The 15885-nt window shown below is 40.5% G+C and overlaps 1 protein-coding gene across 5 annotated transcripts in view; it reads right to left on the bottom strand.

Moving 5' to 3' along the window:
• Positions 1-15885, bottom strand: part of DNAAF9 (dynein axonemal assembly factor 9) — a 173895-nt gene that overhangs the window by 121473 nt on the left and 36537 nt on the right. For 4 of the 5 annotated variants that reach the window (XM_065921521.1, XM_065921522.1, XM_065921523.1 and 1 more), the window contains exons 4-6: positions 13720-13844; positions 12507-12603; positions 11333-11439 (exon numbers count right to left, since the gene is read on the bottom strand). In XM_065921521.1, coding sequence (XP_065777593.1) covers positions 11333-11439; positions 12507-12603; positions 13720-13844 — 329 coding nt within the window. Of the gene's footprint in view, positions 1-4544; positions 4902-11332; positions 11440-12506; positions 12604-13719; positions 13845-15885 lie in introns of those variants that run through there. The other variant, XM_065921526.1, reaches the window with a different exon arrangement.

Raw genomic sequence — 15885 nt, 5'->3', positions numbered from 1 at the left:
CCTTCCCCTACTTCCCTGCTCCCACTGGTAACCACTAGTAAGTTCTCTATATCTGTGGGTCTGTTTCTTTTCCATTTTATTCATAGAAGTGTTGTATTTTTCAGATTGCACATATAAGTGATGTCATAAGTGCCTGTCTCTGACTTACTTCACTTAGTATAATACCCTCCCAAGTGCACCCATGTTATTGCAAATATACACACACACACATACATATACCATATCTTCTTTCCATTCATCCATCGATCAACACTTAGGTGGCTTCTCTATATTGACAATAGGCTTCCCAGGTGGCACCAGTGGTAAAGACCCACTGCCAGTGGTGGAGACATAAGAGCTGCAGGTTCTATCTCTGGCTCAGGAAGATCCCCTGGAAGAGGGCATGGCAACCCACTCCAGTATTCTTATATGGAGAATCCCCATGGGCAGAGGAGCCTGGTGGGCTACTATCCATAGGGTCACAAAGAGTCAGACATGACTAAAGTGACTTAGCATACATATATTGACAACTGTAAATAATGTTGCTATGAACATTGGGGTGCATGTATTGAGTTAGTGGTTTTGGGTTTACATATATATACGAAGGTGAAGGAAGGTGAAGTTGCTCAATCGTGTTCAACTCTTTGTGACCCCATGGACTGCAGCCTCTCAGGCTCCTCCATCCATGGGATTTTCCAGGCAAGAATACTGGAGTGGGTTGCCATTTCCTTCTCCAGGGGATCTTCCTGACTCAGGGATTGAACCCGGGTCTCCGGCATTGCAGGTGGACGCTTTACCCTCTAAGTCACCAGGGAAGCCATATATATATATATATATATATATATATATATATATATATAACCCAGTAGTTCCTAGGAGTGGAACTGCTGGGTTATATGGTAGTTGTATTTTTAGCTTTTTGAGGAACCTCCATACTGTTTTCCACAGTGACTGCACCAATTTATATTCCTACCAACAGTGTATGATGTGTTCCCGTTTCTCTACATCCTCACCAACATTTGTGTTCTTTGTGATGTCATGCTGACAAATAAGAGGTGAAATCTCATTATGGTTTTGATCTGCATTTCCCTGGTGACTAGTGATGCTGAGCACCTTTTCACATGCTTGTTAGCCATCTGTATGTCTTCTTTGGTTCAATGTCTCTTTAGGTCTTCTACCCATTTTTGCATTTTTTCTTTGATGTGGAGTTCTATGAGCTGCTTACATATTTTGGATATTAACTCTTATCAATCATATCATCTGCAAGTATCTTCTCCCATTCACAAGGTTGTCTTTGTTGATGGTTTCCTTTGCTGTGCAAAAGATTTTAAGATTAATTAGGCCCAATTTGTCTATTTCTGCTTTTATTTCCCTCGCTTTAGGAGGCAGATCCAAAAACCTATTGCCACAATTAATGTCAGAGTGTTCTGCTTAGGTTTTCCTCTAGTTTTATTGTTTCTAGTCTCACACTTAGGTCTTTAATCCACTTTAATTTTTTATATGGTGTTAGAGAATGTTCTAATTTCATTCTTTTACACACAACTGTCCAGTTTTCCCTATTATCTACTGAAGAGACTGTCCTTTCTCCATTGTGTATTCTTGCCTCTTTTGTTGTGGATTAACTGACCTTAAGTGCATGGATTTAATGCTGAGTTCTCTATTCTGTTTCATTGATCTATGTGTGTCTGTATGTCAGTATTAAGACATACTGCTATTATTACTGTAGTCTTGTAGTACAATCTGAAGTCAGGCACTGTGATCCTTCCTGCTTTCTTTCTCAAGATTGTTTGGGCTATTTGGGGTATTTTGTATCTTCACACAAATTTTAGAATTATTTGTTCTACTTCTGTGAGAGACACTGGTATCCTGACAAGGATTACATTGAATCTGTATATTGTTTTGGATAAGTATAGTCATTTTAACAATATTAATTCTTCCAATCCAAGAACATAGTATACTTTTCCATTTGTGTTGTATTTAATTTGCTTCATCAGTGTCTTACTGTCTCCTGAGTTCTTTTATCTCCTGAGGTACATTTATTCCTAAGTATTTTATTCTTTTTGATGAGATGGTAAATGGGATTGTCTCCTTAATTTCTCCATGTGATAGTTAACTGTTAGTGTATGGAAATGCAACAGATTTCTGTATATTAACTTTGTATCATGCAACTTCACCAACTTCACTGATGAGCTCTAGCAGATTTCTGGTAGCATCTGCAGGGTTTTCTATGTAAAGAACTATGTCATCTGCAAACAGTGACAGCTTTACTTCTTCCTTTCCAATCTTGATTCCTTTTTTTGGTCATGTATGGCCTTTATTATGTTGAGATATGCTCCCTCAGTGTGCACTTTCTGGAGGTTTTTTTAAAATCATAAACAGATGTTGAATTTTGTCAAAAGCCTTTTCTGCATCTACTGACTTTTTTTTTTTTTTTTTTTTTTTTTTTAGTTTTCACGTTGTTAATGTGATGTATCACACTGATTGATTTAGGGATACTGAAAATTCCCGATGATAGGTCCTATGTGATCATGATGTAGGATCCTTTAAATGTGCTTTAGATTCAATTGAACATTTTGTTGACAATTTCTGCACCTATGTTCATCACTAATATTGGCCTGTTATTTTCTTCTTCTGTGATATCTTAGTCTAGTTTTGTTATCAGGTGATGCTGGCCTCACAGAATGATTCTGGAAGTGTTCCTTCTCTGCAATCTTTTGGAATAGCTTCAAAAGGATAGGTGTTAACTCTTCAAATGTTTGGTAGAACTTACCTGTGAAGACATCTGGTCCTGCTCTATTGTTTTCTGGAAGGTGTTTTTGTGTGTGGATTCTTTTTTTTGGACTGATTAAATATTAACACTGGTAACTGGTCTGTTCATATTTATTTCTTGGGAGACTGTACCATTCTAAGAATTGGTCCATTTCTTCTCGCGTGTTCACTTTAGTGGTATGTAGGTGTTGTGGTGGTCTCTCATGAGCCTCTGTATTTCTGTGGTGTTGGCTGTCACTTCTCTTTCACTTCTCATTACTGATCTGGACCCTCTCCCTTTTTTTCCTTGATGCATCTGGTTAAAGAAGCAACAATTTTATCTTTTCAAAGAGCCAGCTTTAACTGATCTTTCCTATTTTTATTTAGTCTCTATTTCATTTAGTTCTGTTGTCTTTATGATTTTTTTCTTTCCACTTACTTTGGGATCTGTTTGTTGTTCTTTCTATAGTTCCTTGAGGTGTAAGGTGGGCTTCCCTGGTAGCTCAGACGGTAAAGGGTCTGCCTGCAATGCAGGAGACCTGGGTTTGAGCCCTGGGTCGGGAAGATCCCCTGGAGAAGGAAATGGCAACCCACTCCAGTACTCTTGCCTGGAAAATTCCATGGATGGAGGAGTCTGGTAGGCTACAGTCCATGGGATCGAAAGAATCGGACACGACTGAACAATTTCACTTACAATGGTACGTTGTTTGATATTTATCTTGCTTTCTGAAGCAAGCTTGTGTTGGTACAAACTTGCCTCTTAGAACTGTTTTTGCTGTGTCCCATAGATATTGATGGCTCAGATGGTAAAGAATTTGCCTGCAAGGCAGGAAAACCAGGTTTGATCCAAGTTAGAAAGATCCCTGGAGAAGGAAATGACTACCCACTCCAATATTCTTGCCTGGAAAGTTCCATGGACAAAGAAGCCTGGCAAGCTACAGTTCATGGGGTTGCAAAGAGTCAGACATGACTGAGCAACTAACACTTTCACTATAGGTATTGAGGAGGCTTCCCAAGTGGCGCTAGTGGTAAAGAATCTGCCTGCGAGCGGAGGAGACAAAAGAGACACTGGAGGAAAGCATGGCAACTCATTCCACTATTCTTGCTCGGAGAATTCCATGGACAGAGGAGCCTGGTGAGCTACAGGCCATAGGGTCACAGAGTCAGACACGACTGAAGCAACTTAGCACATTTAGCATACACAAAAGTATTGAATTGTCATGTTTTCATTTTTGTAAGTCTCTAGGTAACTTCTGATTTCCTCTTTGATTTCTTCAGTGATCCATTTGTTGTTAAGTAACATATTGTTTACCCTCCATGTGTTTTGAGGGTTTTGCCATTTTTCTCCCCCCTTGCAGTTGGTTTCTAGTCAGTATTGTGGATGGAAAAGACGCTTGATATGATTTCAGTTTTCTTCACCAAGACTTGTTTTTTTTTTTTTTTTTTTACCAAGACTTGTTTTGTAGCCTAGTATGTGACCTATCCTCCAGAATGTTTCATGTAGACTTGAAAAGAATGTGTATTCTGCTGCTTTCAGATGGAATACTCATACCAAATAAGTCCATTTGGTCTAATGTGTCATTTAAGGGTAGTGCTTCCTTATTGATTTTCTGTCCAGATGATCTGTTCATTGATGTAACTGAGGTGTTAAAATTCTCCTCTATTATTGTGTTACTGTCAATTTCTCCCTTTCTGTCCATTAATATCTGATTTATTATTTCAGTCAGTTCAGTAGCTCAGTCGTGTCCAACTCTTTGTGACTCCATGGACCGCAGCACACTAGGCCTCCCTGTCCACCACCAACTGCCAGAGCTTACCCAAACTCATGTCCATTGAGTCGGTGATGCCATCCAACCACCTCATCCTCTGTCGTCCCCTTCTTCTCCTGCCCTCACTCTTTCCCAGCATCAGGGTCTTTTCAAAAGAGTCAGCTCTTCCCATCAGGTGGCCAATGTATTGGAGTTTCAGCTTCAACATCAGTCCTTCCAATGATCACCCAGGACTGATCTCCTTTAGGATGGACTGGTTACATCTCCTTGCAGTCTCCTTGCAAGGGCTTCTCAAGAGTCTTCTGCAACACCACAGTTCAAAAGCATCAATTCTTCAGTGCTAAGCTTTCTTTATAGTCCAACTCTCACATTCATACATGGCTACTGGAAAAATCATAGCTTTGACTAGATGTATTTAGTTGCTCCTATACTGGGTGCAGATATAATTGTTATATCTTAATGCACTGACCCCTTGATTATTGTGTGGTATCCTTCTTCATCTCTTACAACAGCATTTATTTTAGGGCCTATTATTGTCTAAGTATTGCAACCCTGGCTTTGATTTCTATTTGCATGGAATATCTTTTTCCATCCCCTCACTTTCAGTCTGTGTCTATAAACCTGAAGTGATTACTTCTAGGCAGTACGTACACACACACACACACACACACACACACACGTCTTATTCTTGAATCCACTCAGCTATTTTGTGTCTTTTCATTGCAGCATTCAGTCCATTTACATTTAAGGTAATTATTGATATGTATGTTCTTATTGTCACTTTGTTATCTGTTTTGGGGTTACTTCTGTAGGCCTTTTTCTCCTTCCGTCTTCCTTTATTCTCTTGTGATTAAGTGACTATCTTTAGTGTTATATTTGGATTTTTATTTTTTGTGTATATCTATTACAGATTTTTGGTTTGTGGCTATCACAAGGTTTTTAATATAATGTTCTATGTACATACTTGATTGTTTTTAAGTTGTTGATCTCTTAATTTCAAATGCATCTTAATAATCCCACAGTGAATACTCTCCTCCCTTCCCATTTACTATTTTCAGTATCACATTTTACATCTAATTGTTTTGTGTACCCTTTAATTGCTTATTGTGGGTATTTGTAGATATTGTGGATTTCATTATTTTCATCTTTAAACCTTTCTACTAGGTTCATGCATGGATGATTTCCTATCTTTATTGTATGTTTTCCTTTACCTTTTTTATTTCAGAATTTTCATGTTTTTAGAGTCGTAGCCTTTTCTTTTTCACCTAGAGAAGTTCCTTTAACACTTGTTGTAAAATTGGTTTGGTGGACTCTTTTAGCTTTTGCTTGTCTACAAAGCTTTTACTCTTGCCAATAAATATGAATGAGAGCATTACTGTGTAGCATACTCATGCTCATAGGCATTTTCCTTTCACCACTTTAAACTTACAGCACTTCCTTCTGGCCTGCAGGGCTTCTGCTTAAAGTCAGCTGACAGTCTTATGGGAGTTCCCTTGTATGTTATTTGTTCCTTCTGTCTTGTTACTTTTAATATTCTCTCTTTAAATTTTACATTTTGATTACAATGTGTCTGGGTATGTTCCTTTTTGGGTTAATCCTATATGGGACTCTCTGCACTTCCTGGTCTTGAAGGGCTATACCCTATCCCAGGTTATGGAAGTTTTTGATTATTAAGTCTTCAGGGATATTCTTAGCACCTTTCTTTCTAAGACTTCTAAAATACAAATATTAGTGTGCTTGATGATGTTGTCCCAGAGGTCTCATAAATGTCATTTCATTCTTTTTTCTGTTCAGCATCAGTCATTTCCACTGCTTCGTCTTCCAGCTCACTGATCCATTCTATATCATTTAATCTGATGATTCCTTCTAACGTATTTTTCATTTCAGTTGTATTCTTCATTTGTAGCTGTTCTTTATATTTTCTCATTGTTAAAAACTTACAGTTTTTTGCTCTGTGCATCTATTCTTCTCTCACATTTTTTGATCATTTTTACAATCACTACCTTCACTCTTCCTTGCGAAGACTACCCTTTTCACTTGTCTTCTGGGTTTTTTTTCTTATTCTTTTGACTGGAACATATCTGTCATTTCACTTTACCTAAGCTGTTGCATGTATTATTTATCTGGTGGGTTAGTTATGTTTCCTGACTTTAGAGAAGTGGCCTTCTGTAGGAGACATTCTACGCATCTCAGCAGTGCACTCCCCTCTCATCACCCAAGCTATATGTTCCAGGGGTTTCCCCATGTCAGCTGCATGGGTCCCTCTTTTGTGGAGGGCTATTTGGGTGACGTGATAAGACTTTGTTGGCACCTGGTCCAGTTGGTTACCAGGCCCTGCCTTGTGCAGAGACTGCTGACTGCAGGTTAGTGGGCTGGAGAACTTCAGGGTGCCCCAGGACTCGTGCTGGCTCATTGGTAGGAAGAGTCAGGATCCATAAGACTCTAAGACTGTTACTGGGTGAAGCCAGGTCCTGGGGTTAGTACCAGACTACTGACACGTAGATCTGGTTCCTGGAGTCTGGTTTCCGGACCCAGGGATCTCAGAGCTGGTGTCAGATTACTGGGGGAGGAGGGGGTGACAGTTGCGTTTGTGGTTCAGGGTATCCTGAAACTTGTATTTGCCTCTTAGTGTGGGCAGGGCCAGGGTCAAGGTGGTCTTAAGTCAGAGTCTGGCCTGCTTTGGGCAGGCTGGAGTCACAGGCTGTGGAAGTCTGATTTTTCTGCATTTGGTGTCTGACACCTGATTGGTGAGGCTGATCCAAAGGCCATAGCAGGCTTCCTGGAGGGCAGGGTCAGGGAATCAGGGAGTCCTGGGACTGGTGCCTTCTCACTGGTGGGTGGAGCTGGGTCTTGACATCTGGTGGGCAGGGGTTAAGTCTAAAGGTCGTTGAGAGCTCAGGAAGTCTTTAGGTAGCCTGCCTGCTGATGGATGGGGCTGTTCCTCCACCCAGTTAATTTGGCCTGCGGTGTCCCAGCACTGGCTCCTACATGTTTATTGAGGCCAGGTCTTGGTGCTAATGAGCGAAAGGGACGATTCTACAACAGCGCCCACTACCACCAGTGTCCACATGACAGAAGGGCACACCCAAGGAATGGCTGCCATCAGCATCTATATCCGCAGGGTGAGCTGCAATTGCCTCTTGCCTCTCTGGGAGACTCCCCAACACCAGCAGATAAGTCTGGTCCAGGGTTCTATCAAATGACTGCTTTTGTCCTGAGTCCTGGAGTGTGTGATACTTTGTGTATGCCCTGTAAGAAAGAAATCTCTATTTCCCTCAGTCCTGTGGGACTCCTGAAATTAAGCCCTGTTAGCTTTCCGAGTCAAATGCTCTGGCAGCTCACCTTCCCAGTGCAGGGCTGCCAGGCTGCAGAGGCCACCACAGAGCTCAGAACTCTCACTGCTCTATGAAAACCTCTGCAATGTAATTATTCTCCAGTTGTGGGTCACCTACCTGGCGGAACGGGACTTGACTACATCAGAAGTCCATCCTTCCTACTTGTCTTGTTGTGATTCATTCCTTATCTCTTTAGCTGTAGCAGGTCTTTCCTGATATGTTATGGTCTTTTTATCATCAATGGTTGTTCTTCAAATAACTGTGATTTTGGTGTGCTTGGGAGAGGGGATGAGCTCAGGGTCCTTATACTCCCCATTTGGCCAATCTCCCTGATTCCTATTTTGAAATTCAAATCTTAATTCTACTAGTGAATTTTGAGACTTATAACAATATTTCCTCATATGCCATCCATCTCTCTTTTAAATTCTGCTTGCTCTAAGTGCCACATTTTGCTTCTCTTTCTAAAAACTGCATGCTTGAAAAGTACAAACAATATTTTCCCCAAGTTTTATTTTGTTTCCTGGAGAAAATATTTTTTAAAAGCATGCTGATCCATCCCTGCATCTAATATGCTATGGTCTCTTTCTTATCTTCTGAATTTTTTCATAGGGTTTATTTTACCTTTCAGTACAAAAAATTTTATGTTTGTCCACTAGCAGGTGAATGAATGCTTACTCTATAGTTATTATTCAGAAGTTTGCTTTTAGAATTCTCCCTTGAAGAGTTGGTTAATGTAAATTTACATTACCAGATCACACAGTTTTAGTAGCTGGAGAGTTAAGAAGGACGTTGGAGACAGGGAAAGCCCTAGCAGAAGAACTACCCTGTACTGCTTCCAGGAAGAAGGAGTTCTCTGTATCCATAACTTAGTCTGGCCCAGCCTAAATATCAAGTAAATGCTATAAGGGTCTGGCTTCCTTTCTGATGCTGGCACCTACCACAATGGGGACAAAACATCCTCTAAGTTAAGGATTTTCCTCTGGGTATAAGCATGCAATAAAAGAGAAGTTTAAAAAATTAAGTTATGTCTTGTAGTTCTCCTCCTAGGTTTCAAAGGAGGCAGGAACTTTTCTGGCTCAGGCAGTTACCAGGCCTCTAATATGTGAATCAGAGAGAAGCAGACAGTATAATGGCAGAGTTGATCAGTAGGCCAAACTGCTGCATACCTTAAAGGACCAGGAAGGACAGGGTGAGAAGAGAGGTCAGGGAATATGAGATAGGGACAAAGAAAAGTATTTGAGAGAATGAAAATTAGTGTCTAAAGAGAAGGGCAGGATCTAAAGAAAGGGATTCTGAGAGAAGAGTTACAGTAATAACTTTTACTAAATGATGTATGCTATTTCCTCCTCACTGCCCCTAAAAACACTACCCTCCAGGAAAAACCTACATTATCTTGTAAAAGTTTTTTTGAAAGGGAATTTTGTTCCTTTGGGATCTGATTTCATGGCTTGATGCACCTCAAGGCAGGAGCCAGAGGCCTGCCCCATTTGAGCTGCATGAATTGTGCAGCTTCCAAGTACACTGCTTTTCAAGTATCTAGTGGTAGCCCAGGGGTTAGAAGCATGGGGTCAGAAGCCTGACTTTCTGGACTCGGCTTTAGCCCTGTCACTCACTGGCTATTAGTTCTGTGACCTGGGAAATTCATTTAAACTTTCTGTAAAATAGGGATGGTAACAGGACCTACTTCAGATGGTTATTGTAGGAATTAAAGTTAATTCATGGGCTTCCCTGGTGGCTCAGCTGGTAAAGAATCCACCTGCAATGCGCAAGACCTGGATTCATTCCCTGGGCTGGGAAGATCTCCTGGAGAAAGGAATGACTACCCACTCCAGTACTCTGGCCTGGAGAATTCCTGGACTGTATAGTCCATGGGGTTGCAAAGAGTCGGACATGACTGACTTTCACTTTCTTTCCCAATTAATTTATACAAAATGCTGAGAACAGTGCCTGGCATCTACAAGACAGTATAAATGCATAGTTTATACAATTAACTAAAAATAAACATTACCATTATCACTAAAAATTTTAAGCTTCTTCTCTATGTCCTATGGCATGCTTCCTTTCAAGTCCCTATTCTCTTAAATTGTGTGTGCTCAGTTGCATCCAACTCTGCAACTCCATGACTGTAGCCCGCCAGGCTACTCTGTCCATGGAGTTTTCTAGGCAAGAATACTAGAGCAGGTTGCCATTTCCTGCTCCAGGGAACTTTCCGACCCAGGGATAGAACCCATGTATCTTGTGTCTCCTGCATTGGCAGGCAGATTCTTTACCACCTGTGCCACCTGGGAAGCCCCCTTCTTCCAAATTTTAGGGTGTTAACTGCTGTCAGGGGCAGCTCCCACAGCCTTGTGGATGTTCTACTACTTTATTGTAATAAATGTGAGAAAACTGGTTTGGAGCAAGAAGAGTGGGGCTGATGTGGTGTGTGTCTTCTTCATCCCTACAGCCCATGTTCCTCTATATTACAGGGTTTGCCAGATGAGCCTCCCATCATTTCTTAGGGACACTGCTACTTCTCAGAAGGAGGCAAAAGAATTAGTCCTGGACCTTGCTTCCAAAGGTCCCACTTACTCTATCCCTAAGACTATGGCCCCATTTCCAGCATGTCTGGTTTCCTGTACTGGGAGCAGATCATTTCAGTGGGGATCCGATGGAGGCATATGGATACCAGGTCATCCTTCCTAACGCATACCCTAGATGATCCCCTCTTCCAGTTCTCATTCATTAATTCACTTAACAATACTTAACTGGTCATCTTCTAGATGCAGAGCAGTGACATAAAAGACACTGTTCTTACCATCAAAGCTAATCTTTTTATTCCTCTAGTTGAAGTTTAGTTGCTAAGTAGTGTCTGAGTCTTTTCTGATCCCATGGACTATAGCCTGCCAGGCTCCTCTGTCCATGCGATTCTCCAGGTAAGAATACTGGAGTGGGTTACCATGCCCTCCTCCAGGGGAACTTCCCAACCCAGGGATTGAAACTGCATCTCTTGCATTGACAGGTGGGTTCTTTACCACTAGCACCACCTGGGAAGCCCCTAATACACAGTACTTATATAAAATTCTGCACTCTCCCTTTCATTGCCCTTAAATAGTTAAATTATACAAACTTCTGAGATACAAGCAACAATAAGAATGCTTTTGTTCTCCAGAAACTTCCAATCCAGAGGCCAGGGGTGGGTGAGTGGGTAAGACAAATATAAGTGACATAGGACAGTAAAAGTTGTAAGAGGAGTCAGCTTGAGGTGCTATAGTTAACTCAGAATGGGGAAAGGAGAGAAAGGAGGACAGAGAAGCTGTAAGAATAAAGGGCATAGGAGTTCAGTCTGGGGACTAGCCTTAAACAGCAATAATATTCCATTTCAAATCCTTTAAACAGTCCCATACCCTTTGGAGTCACTCCCAGCTTTCTAGAGTGTTATAATGAACACCCACACTGTAGGTCTTCATAAAAACAGCTCAGTGGTAGACAAAAACCAAACATACTGCTTTTCATACATACCTCATATTTCATGGTAAAAAATCCATCTCCTCCAATGCCCTCAAGAGCAAAGGCCTGTACAACAGGCCACTTCTCCACTACAAACATATCAAATATCTGCAAGTGACCTAGAGGAATCAAGTACAACATGTATCAAATACTATCCTGGATACAGCAGTCTAAACCTGATCTAATGTGGTCAGAAAGGCATCATTTCTCACAAGCTCACCACAGCCTCATCTAGCCAAAAAAACACCAAAAACTGAAACAGATAAAATGGTTAGATATTAACACTAGAAATACAAAATGAAAGTCAAGGAAAAACAAAATACAAACAAGTTATAAAAATTCAAGTTTCTCCATATTTTCACATTCTGGTTTCCAGGGAAAGTAAGAAAACAAAATAGTGGCCTATTACATCTGATTTGTATCACTAAGTGGATATATTTATTAACAGACCAAAACTTGACTCCCTTCCCTTAAAAAACATAGCTAACCAACTTCCTCAAGGGAAAAGTATGAAATATTTTTTACTTTATTATATTATTATATAATTATTACATATATATAATATATATTATTATTATAAGGAAGGAAATATTAAATGTACAAGTCTGTTTTTCTTTTTTCTTTTAGTAGATAAGACAGAAGCACCACTAAACTTGCTGATCTTTTCCCTCTGTTTTTACACTTTCTTTTTTTTTTTGCCATGCCCCATAGCATGTGGGACCTTAGTTTCCCAACCAGGGATTGAACCCACACCCCCTGCAATGGAAGCACGAAGTCTTAATGAGCACTGGATCACCAAGGAAATCCCCTATACATTATTTTCGAGTCTCACTGTCAGTATATTTTTAACAGCTACCCAAATTACTATTTCTTATTGGCAAGAGGCGCCACAACTATATTTCATCTTTAATAAGTGGTACAGACTAGATGTTAACTATGGTAAATCCTTATGAGTCCTTCAATCTGATTGCTGGTAGCATGCTGTGATGCTGCAGAAACTTCAGTTATGAACACAAACTTGCATAGAAAAGTCCTCAAATTTCATTCTGCTTGATCCTCTCTGCCTTTAGTGAAAACAGATCAACGGGTTTTCCAGCTGAATGTCTCCACTGAAAGGAAAGTAAGGACTTTTGACTCATACACCATCCCAGCAAGGTTCTAAAATGGATGACTGTCAGATACACACCTTGGGAGCTATAAGGAATGCCAATTCTACTACAGTCTCGAACCATGTCCACAAAGCTGGCAATTTTAAATTCTTCTGCAGCTTCCTCATCTTCATACTAAAGAAGGAAATTAAAGGAATAAGGCTCTAATGAGACATCATACAAAATTCCATATTTTCTCTGCATTTTTATTAGTTGTCCCAAATGTCCCATGAGGGATTTTCTTTCTTTCTTTTTTTTTTTTTTTGAGCCATGCTGTTCAGTTTGAAGGATCTAGTCCTCTGACCAGGGAATGAACCCGTGTCCTTGGCAGTAAAAGAACAGAGCTCTAACCACTGGACTGCCAAGGAATTCCCTTCAAGAGGGTATTTTTAAAGCCAGCTTTTTGTCTGTTGATCAAAAACACATCATTCCCTTACCTTACACCACACACAAAAATCAACTCAAAATGGATCAGAGACCTAAATTCAAGAGATAAAACTTATCCTCAAAAATCTCCCAAATGGGGGACTTCCCTGGTGATCCAATGGTTAAGACTCAGAGCTCCCAATGCAGGGGGCATGGGTTCGATCCCTGGTTAAGCAGCTACGGTACCGCATGTCACATGGCAAGGCCAAAAACAAATTCCCCAAATGCTCATATGGAAAAAGGGTTCTAAACTTACACTGGGTCCCAGCTTCCATGAAATTTTAAATCTTAAGCCCCAATTTGATTTCTAGCCAAACTCTTAGAAAGGGTCCAAAGGGAAACAGAAACAAATACCAAAAAATCCAAACACGGAAATGTCACAGAACAGCTCCTGGGGCCGTTCCTAGTCCTGAGCAAATGGACCCAGGTTGGGGATGAAGAAGCAGGGCAGGAAGATAGGTTCATAAGCCTATTAGGTCACAATTTTAACAGTTCTTTTTGTCTTTTCAGGCATGTAATTTATTGTGAGGGTAGCTTCATAACGAAATATGAAAAGTTCCACTAAAACAAATAACTTTTTTGTGAAACCACATTTCACAATTTGATTTGGGCTGGGGAGGGAGTCATGCCACATGGCATGCAGGATCTTAACTTCCCTAACCAGGGAATGAACCGTGCCCCCTGCAGTGGAAGTTCAGAGTCCTACACTTGACTGCCAGGGAAGGCCCCAATTTAATTTTTTTAAGGACCTTCTGTTCCATTTCTATTTTTTCCTGAAGTATCCTTAGAGTGTCTCTAAGTTTCTATTTTATCTTTTCTCCTCACCTCATTTTCAGTCATGCAATGGAAATGCAGATTTCTCCAATGGGCCACATAGGGTAACAGATAGCGATAATTTACAGGATTACAGTACAGATGGACACTATCTGATTTAATCAATATAATCACGTCTGTAAGAAAAACAAAATTAAAACACAAGATTATCAGAGGCATTTCTTTTAGACACCTTCTGCCCACATAATCTGTGGAACCATTAAAACTACTTCAGAAACAATGTAACAAAACTCTAAACTGAAAATTTTTAAATTAGGCAACATGCTTCAAAGTGACTGTTGAACACTCAAGTGTGGAGGACAAAGATTTCCTCATCCCCACGCAACACTTCAACCATTGTAGTATTCTGGTTATGGTAGAATAAGTCAAAAGAACAACCTTCAGTGCATTTCATCAAGTTCAACAGAGCAAAATCTGCTGTACCAAACTCAACTGTACCAAAAGCAAACTTTTGGTACAGTCTGCTGTACCAAACACCAAACTGTGGAAATAAATAGTAAATGGAAACTCTATAGCTAAAAGTCACTGAGGCAGAAAAACAGCACGGAATATGGCCAGTGACCAGTTCTCCTTTATATATCAGTTTCTAAAGCTTTTGGCTACTGACTCAGCTGGGTCAGGGCAAATTGTGGGCCTGATGATTTCACTTTCCTTGTGACCTGGGAAAGGTTATTATATACAGGGGTGAACTCTGTACACAGGAAAGGCTGACAGGAAGGAAGTAGAGGCAAGTGGAGAAGGATTCTATAAATAGATCAGCAGCTCACAGATACAAGGAATAACCATCAATGTTGCTGGGTCAAATAAACAAAGCAATCCCAAAGGTGCAAATAAAACCAAGTAAACTAACAAACGGGGGCTTCCCTGATGGATCAGATGGTAAAGAACCTGCCTGCAATGTGGGAGACCCAGGTTTGATTCCTGGGTTAGGAAGATCCCCTGGACAAGGGAATGGCAACCTACTCCAGCACTGTTGCCTGGAGAATGCCATGGACAGAAGAGCCTGGTGGGCTAGAGTCCATGGGGTCACAAAGAGTCGGACATAACTGAGCAACTAATACACACTAACAAATGAGCCATGGCATAGGGCAGGAATATTAAAACAGTTTAAACTCTAAGAAAGTGTCACACTTTCAAAAGAAAAGCAGAGGTTTCATTCTATGGCTCCTCAGATACCAGAGCCATTAGGCCTCGTTCTAACAACACAACATTTGGGAAAGGGCTGGAGGAGATGGCCGGAAGTGAGAAAGGAGCATGCGAGTAGAGAGCAACTGAGGCACCAGGCTTAGGGCAATGCCAACATGTAACATAGTGTGACGGACAATAATCTACAAAAACATAAAGCCCAGTGAATACTGATCTCAGCTGACTATACAGCTGGGTGGCCTCATGAAATAAAGCTCTATGATTATGACCTATAAAATCACTCTAAGCTCCACACTCAGTCAGACCCAAGGTGTTCAAGGGATCACAGAACAGAGCAGCCTCTTCCCTGCTGACTCTCAGCTAAGTGCTGGACTTAAAAGGCAGCATGGGATGGGAAAGAGTCCACCCTCTCATCCTTCTGGGAGACTTACTCTGAATCACTTGTAGCTGACCTGCTTAACAGTGAAAGTTTGACATCACTGAGAGCTTCCTGTGTCGACTGTACTCTATACTGATGTATAACATACTGCAAAGAATTAGGATCCAGTAAAAGAAATAATGCAACAGCCACTAAATCTAATGAAGCATGCTCAGGAGCTCACAGGACTAAAGTTATCACTACAAGTAAATTTTAACAGAGTACACGGGCAGGTAAAAGAAGAAAGCATAAGAGAACTGGATGAACATATAAACTATTTTAAAAGGTTTTTTTTTAATAAATTCTTCGTATTTGCCTCTTTTTCTTTCAGATAATTAGGGATTGTAACGCAGAAGATAAATCTGGTAAACTCATCTTTCTAGCTATTTGGATTTAAAAAATGAATTAATTTGGAAGAAAACACTCATTATAAGCATTCATTGTGCTAGGCAACAGGACAAAGACAAAGATAAGCAGAATAAGCAGAAAAGTGGACCTTTGAGGACTTAAACTATTTCTTTTATTTCAATATTGTAGTGTCTTTAACAACCTTGACTGCAGTGAAAAGTGTGGCTGCACAAGCATCTGCCTTT

The sequence above is a fragment of the Muntiacus reevesi genome, chromosome 2, assembly GCF_963930625.1.
Source record: "Muntiacus reevesi chromosome 2, mMunRee1.1, whole genome shotgun sequence".
Taxonomy (NCBI): Eukaryota; Metazoa; Chordata; class Mammalia; order Artiodactyla; family Cervidae; genus Muntiacus; species Muntiacus reevesi.
This window is presented reverse-complemented; position numbering and strand designations above follow the sequence as displayed.